At 61.4% G+C, this 6068-nt stretch overlaps 2 protein-coding genes across 3 annotated transcripts in view; one reads left to right on the top strand and one right to left on the bottom strand.

Moving 5' to 3' along the window:
* The first annotated feature begins 2038 nt into the window (after window positions 1-2038).
* ENHO (energy homeostasis associated) lies at window positions 2039-3982 on the top strand. Of its 2 annotated transcripts, none has more exons than XM_056117273.1 (2): window positions 2039-2260; window positions 3264-3982. In XM_056117273.1, the coding sequence occupies exon 2, from the start codon at window positions 3425-3427 to the stop codon at window positions 3653-3655; it is 231 nt and encodes a 76-aa protein (XP_055973248.1). In that variant the 5' UTR covers window positions 2039-2260; window positions 3264-3424; the 3' UTR covers window positions 3656-3982. The 2 variants fall into 2 exon arrangements, with proteins under 2 accessions (XP_055973248.1, XP_055973249.1); XM_056117274.1 differs by lacking the exon at window positions 2039-2260 and adding an exon at window positions 2546-2659.
* Window positions 3983-4177: 195 nt separating this feature from the next.
* DNAI1 (dynein axonemal intermediate chain 1) overlaps window positions 4178-6068 on the bottom strand; it is a 69496-nt gene continuing 67605 nt past the window's right edge. The window contains 1 exon segment of the mRNA XM_056117275.1: window positions 4178-4371. Within this exon segment, the coding sequence (XP_055973250.1) occupies window positions 4273-4371 (99 nt within the window). The 3' untranslated portion in view covers window positions 4178-4272.

Here is a 6068-nt window from a genome sequence, read left to right as displayed (position 1 = left end):
CAATAGGAGATTTTAAGTTGGGTATCCAACAGATACCTCAAATTCAACATATCCAAAGTTGAACTCATAACCTCTGTCCGTATCCCACCTTATAGTGTTCAGTCTCAGTAGAGATAACATCACAGTACCCATCACCCACTGAGGTTTAGCTCAGATTTCCCCCACTTCTTACCTCTCAGACATTCCCAGGTTTAGGTCTGAATTCTGCCTGCTGTCTCTGCTCCGGTTCCCCCACTTCCTTTCAGTCCCTTTGTCATTACTCTTTGTCTTCACTCTCAAAAATGCCTTCACCCCAAATCGTTCTAAATTCTGGATATGATCACATTACTTCTCTGCTCAAAATTCCTCAGCGGTTCCCTACTGTTTTCTGAATAAAAATCTCAACTGCTGCAGCTGGGTTGCAAATTCACTCACATTACACTCAGCCGTGCTATGCTAGAAGTTTCTGCTGTTTCCTAGCACTGATTTGATCTTGCTCACTAAGCTCCCGCCCTGCTGGGAAACAGGGGCAGGGGAACTAAAATTAATCCACTTTGGGGCCAAACTCAGTAGGGTCCAAACTTTTATTCCAGTCAGTCTCTATGTAATTCAGCAGGTTCAGATGACTCAGTTTTCCCAAATAGTTCACATCTCTTTCTCATTGTCAAGAGAGTCCTTGGCTTTATAGAGAACTATGTGAATGTCACCGCATTGGAGGAAGGGCCCCCTCAGCCACTTGGTCCTTGTGCTTCTGTAGGATGACATTTGATGAGAGGTGGTGGGTCTGGCAGAGATGACTCAACGGACTAGGACGGGAAGTGGAGAGGTAGCTATCCCTATAGCCATCTTAAGATATGATAGCTAGAAACAGAGGCTAAAAGAGTAACTTGCCCCAGAGTACAGTAAATTAGACATAATCTGGAATTCACAACGCATGGATTGCCACAGGCGTTTGGATCTGAGACTAGAACTCCAGAGAAAAGTTAAGGTTGGATTTGGGAGCGCTAAGTCTGTAGGGTACCTGGAAGAGTCTTCGTAGGTGTGCGCGGAGTGTGAAGATTGGGCTGGGAAGAGCGTCTGGTTCAGAACTCAGGAAATGACTGACACCCTGCCCAAGTTGGTCTTCTAGCATGGACAGTTATGCTTGGTCCTAGTGCAGCCAGGGCTGAGGCAACCCTCGGGCACCCCCTCAGTCCCAGGGCAAATCAGGAACCTAACCGGATTACCAAGACACTGCAAATGGGTCCCAAGCACCTGGATCGTGGGCACTAGCCCCGGATTCCCTGGGGCCGGGGAATGAGGGTCCCATTTACAGACCCTCCGAAAGGGGAATACAGTGCCCACCGCCAGGGATGGGGTAGTGGGGCTGAGGGCACAGGGAGCATGTAGGGGGCTTCCAAGAGGATGTTTAGTCTCCGTCTAGGCATGGGGTCCCAGGTGTGAAGGGGTGGTCTCCTCAGATAAGGGGGCTTTTCCCAAATGTTAGGTGCGCAGCTTTTTCTTCAGGTGAGGAATGATGCAAGAAATCCCCGCAAGTGGGTGGGCCTCACCCTCGCGCCCTTCGCTCTGGACCAAGAGCGCCACAGTAGCCTTTGCAGCCGGGGAGGGGTGGAGGGAAACAGAAGAGACCGAGACCCCCCGCAGGGACACGCCGATAGGAAAAGACAAAAGACGGGGGACGCGAGAGACGCGCGCAGAGCCCCCCGAGGGAGACTCCTGGGAGACGGGGTAGAGAGGCTTCCCGCCCCCGCCCCCCGCCAATACAAAGGGGCGCGCCGGTCCACCCGGCGCACGGCCAATGGCACGCAGGGGACCCGGCACGGCCAGCCAATGGCGTGGCAGCAACGACCGGGCAGGCTCCGCCCCACTCTGGGGCTCCGCCTCATCAGCCTCGAGGGGGCGGGGCTTTCGCCTTTTTAATTTTTTTTGCGACCCGCCGAGTTGAGCCGAGCCCGGCCGAGCCCAGCCGAACGCAGACGAGCGCAGCCGAGCGGAGCCGAGCCCAGCCGAACCCCGCGCCCGGGGCCGCCTCCGCCCGCCCGAGCGGCGCCGAGCGAACGAGCGGCCACGGCCGCGGAGGAGGCGCCGCCCCAGGGGGAGGAGGAGGTGCCCGCTCGCCGCAGACCGCCCGCGGCCGAGGCCGCCCCGGTGGCGGCGCGGCGGGAGCGGCCGGCCAGGCTGTGCGGCCCAGGGGCAGGGCCGGGGGAGGGGACGCCGCCCTTGCCCCCGCCCGCGGGCTACCGGGACCCTCCCGCGGGCGCGCACCGGGCTGCAAGCACAGGTAAGGCTGGGGGCGGGGGTGGGGGGTCTCCCCGCCCCCGCCCCCATACGGACACGGGGACCGGGAACCGGAGACCCAGAGGCGGGGTGGCCGGGGAGGGGTGGAGGGAAACAGAAGAGACCGAGACCCCCCGCAGGGACACGCCGATAGGAAAAGACAAAAGACGGGGGACGCGAGAGACGCGCGCAGAGCCCCCCGAGGGAGACTCCTGGGAGACGGGGTAGAGAGGCACGTCCGGGGAGGGGGGGTTGGTTGGAGGACACGCCGCTGGGGAGGAAGAGAGACCCCCCTTCCCGCCCTCCCTCCCCCCTCATCCATACACACGGGGAGGCTCTCAGAGATGGGGCGACAGAGAGACCCACCTACGGACGGACCGCGACTGCGTTCGGAGGCACACAGGTGGGTGCAGAGGGACGCGGACACGCGGACACGCGCCGACCCCCCCCTCGCGCCCCCCGCCCCCGCGAGAGGCAGCCGGTCCCCGGCAGCGGCAAGCCCGGCTGCACACTGCCCGGCACCAGCACCCCGCCAGGCCTCCACAAAGTTCCCTCTGTGTGTGCTGGCCGGCCCTCTGGGCGGGCTGGACCAAGCGGCCGGCGGCCCCGAGCCCTGCTCGCTGGGAGCTGCCCAGGCCACACGGTCACATTCCCATCCTCCACTCTCCCACCCACTCCCATGGATGCTTGGGGGGTGGGGGTGGGGGCGGAGTGGGGGGCACTGGAAGCTCAGTGGGCAGGGCCAGACCCCACTAAGGGGCGTGAGATAGATGCTGTCGCCTCTAACGTCCCCTTGTGGATACTACCCCCCATCCGGCTGCCCAGAGGCAGGCCTGGGGGCTGGGGCCTGGAGTGTTGGGGGCTGTTCAGGCCTGATGGGACCCAAAGTCCTCCATCAGGGGGCTCAGGGAATGGGAGGGGGCCCTCTCTCTCATGCTCTCCTTGGAGACCTCATGTTTCTCCTTTGCTCTGTGCCCCCTTCCCCCCCACCCCTCACCCCTCCCCAGGCTCAGGACTGCTGACAAGGCCTCCACATCCCAGGAGTCAGTGAACGGACAGGAGCGCCCCCTCGGAAGGGAAGGCCCGCCGCCCCAAGTCCACCTCCCTCGGCATGGGCTTGGCCACTGCGGTGGCCTGGAGGTGCCTGCTGCTCTGAGGGTCGCCCGTCATGGGGGCAGCCCTCTCCCAGGGTGCCCTCATCGCCATCATCTGCAACGGCCTGGTGGGCTTCTTGCTGCTGCTGCTCTGGGTCATTCTCTGCTGGGCATGCCACTCCCGCTCAGCAGACATTGACTCGCTCTCCGAATCCAGCCCCAACTCCAGCCCTGGCCCCTGCCCCGAGAAGGCACCCCCGCCCCAGAAGCCCAGCCATGAGGGCAGTTACCTGCTGCAGCCCTGAGCGCCCCTGGTCCCCCACTCCCCTGGAGTCAGGGGCCTGAGCCTGGCAGTGGGGACCCAGAACCCGCCTCTCTGGAGCTGGATGTAGCAGCCTCGCGTCTCCGGGCACTGGTGGGGGCTGAGAGTGACGGGCCTGGGAGGACGGTTCCGAGCCGGTGCTGGGGCGGGGACCGTCTGGACTCTGCTCTGTCCCAAGGGCTAGGCTGATCACCTCTGGGAGGCCCCCGGGGTTGGGGAAGCGAACTGGAATCCGTGGCAATAACAGGAGGCTGTCTCAGCAGGGCCCCTCCTCGGGTCCTCCCCTTGTTTGCTGGACAATAAATGGAACTGTGGCTCTACCCTGAGGTTTTTCTTCTCTGCATGAATGCCCCATAATAGCAAAAAAAGAAAAAAATAGTATGGGGTGGGCTTCCCAACAAGTTTATTTGTGCAGAGGAGGGGGTGGGTGGGTCATGGTGGGGGGGAGGTTCTTTGGGGAGGTTCTGGGACAGGGTCACCAAGGCACATTTGGGGCCCAACCATGAATGGGGTCACATACTGGGGGGCTCATTCAGGGCCTGGGGGCTGGGTTAGGGGCCACAAGTACCAGGAGATTAACAGGGCGGGACAGGTCAGTTGTCAGGTCTTGGTCTTCACTTCCCTCACCAGGTTCAGCAGTTTGTCAAATTTGGCGATCTCCACCGCGGGGCCCTTTTGCACTTCTTGCCCCTTCTTCTCCTGCGAGGAGAAAGGGTTAACACATGGAGGCCTTGTCTCTGGGCCCCAGCATCACCTCCTGCCCACCCCTCCCCAGCCCAGTTACATGGTGTGTCTTGGGGCTTGGGGCCACACTCAGGAGTGCTCAGGGCTTAGTCCTGGCTCTAGGCTCAGAGATCATTTTTCAGTAGGTCTTGTGGTATGATCCGTGTTGCTGGGGATTGAGCCGGGTTGGCCATGTGTTGTGTCCAGCCCGGGCCAGCCATTTGCAAGGCAAGTCCTTGGCTCCTGTGCTATCTGTCCAGCCCTGCCCAGTTGGATTCTGGATCCCTGCCTCACCACCATGGTCCTCTGGGACTCTCAGGGGGACACAGGACCCCGAGAGTGATGGGACAGAAGGACCCAGCCCGGGAGCTGTCAGACCTTGGGACCTGGGCTCACCCTGCTCCCAGGAAGCTCCTGGGCTGAGTTCAGGAAGGAAGGAGATGGATGGGGGATATCCGCAGAGGGAGCAAGGTGCGCTTGAAGCCACACGGGCCCTCATCCCCTTCTCTAATCTAAAATCTGCAGGGCAGAGGTGCCGTTTGGGGTCAGCTGCTGAATCAGACCCAGCCCAGGCAGGGAAGAATGTGAGGAGACATCCAGGAAACAAGACGGGGACCCCCTCCCTTTGATTCCGGATGTCTTTGGGGGACAGACCCTCAGAGGAGCAGATCCTGGGTGTGATGCTCACCCCCACCACAGGGCACTTCAGTGCTTTAGTTGGTGAGCTGGGCCTGAGGAAGAGTCTAGGTGCTGGGTGGTGGGTACCACTCACAGCCCCCTGAGCTGTTGGCACCCCAGCGCCCACCTGCCCTCCCTTCTGTCCAGGCTGGGCTGGGTTGAGCTGGGGCTGTTGCCACTTCCTGCCTTTGTTGTGTTCCAGAGCCCCCGCCCCCCACAACCAGCCACTTGTGCCCAAGGCTCACAGGCACCTGCCCAGCCTTGCCGGCCAAGGGCCCAGCCTGGATCTAGCCTGGCCCTCTCCTGACTGCTGACACCACGCGGAGCTCAGCTTTCCTCCTGGAGTGACCCCTGCACCTGCTCCCAATTCTCTCTCCCCACCCGCTGTTGCCCCAACCTTTGCCCAGGCCCAGCTCAGCACAACACCAGGGATGCAGAGCAAAGGTGTCCTTCCCTGTCTCTTCCCACTACCCCTCCCGAGCCAAGCCTTGTTTGTTGTTGTTATTTTTTGTTTTGGGGGCCACACCCAGCCGTACTCAAGCGGACTCTTGGCTCTTGAGTTCAGGGGTCACTCCTGGCCGTGCTTGGGGCACCACATGGGGCGCCACTGGGTTGGCCCTGTGCAAGGCTATTGCCGTGGCCCCCACAAGTTCCTCTTCCTGCCCCGTCCTCTGGGAGTCGGGGGACCTTGCCTTCAGTTCCCTAGAGGACACAGGACCCTTGCCATGTCCAGAACCTCTGTTCCTCCATCCCTCCTCTACACACACCTCATCTACAGGGTTAGGGAGCTAAGAGCTCTCAGCCCGCAACGAGCTGGGCTTTGACATCAGTGATGTCAGAAGCCTGTGGCTTCTGTGGCCCAGGCTCTGGGATAGGGACGGGAGCTGCCGCCTGCAGGGATGGCAGGAGAGTGTGCAGGCTGCTAGGGTGATGGCAAGTGCACAGGAACATCCTTCCTCGCACCCCTGGATGTGGCCCACACAGGTGACTCCGAG

Source organism: Sorex fumeus, unplaced genomic scaffold (assembly GCF_029834395.1).
Source record: "Sorex fumeus unplaced genomic scaffold, SorFum_2.1 ptg000034l, whole genome shotgun sequence".
Classification (NCBI taxonomy): Eukaryota; Metazoa; Chordata; class Mammalia; order Eulipotyphla; family Soricidae; genus Sorex; species Sorex fumeus.
This window is presented reverse-complemented; position numbering and strand designations above follow the sequence as displayed.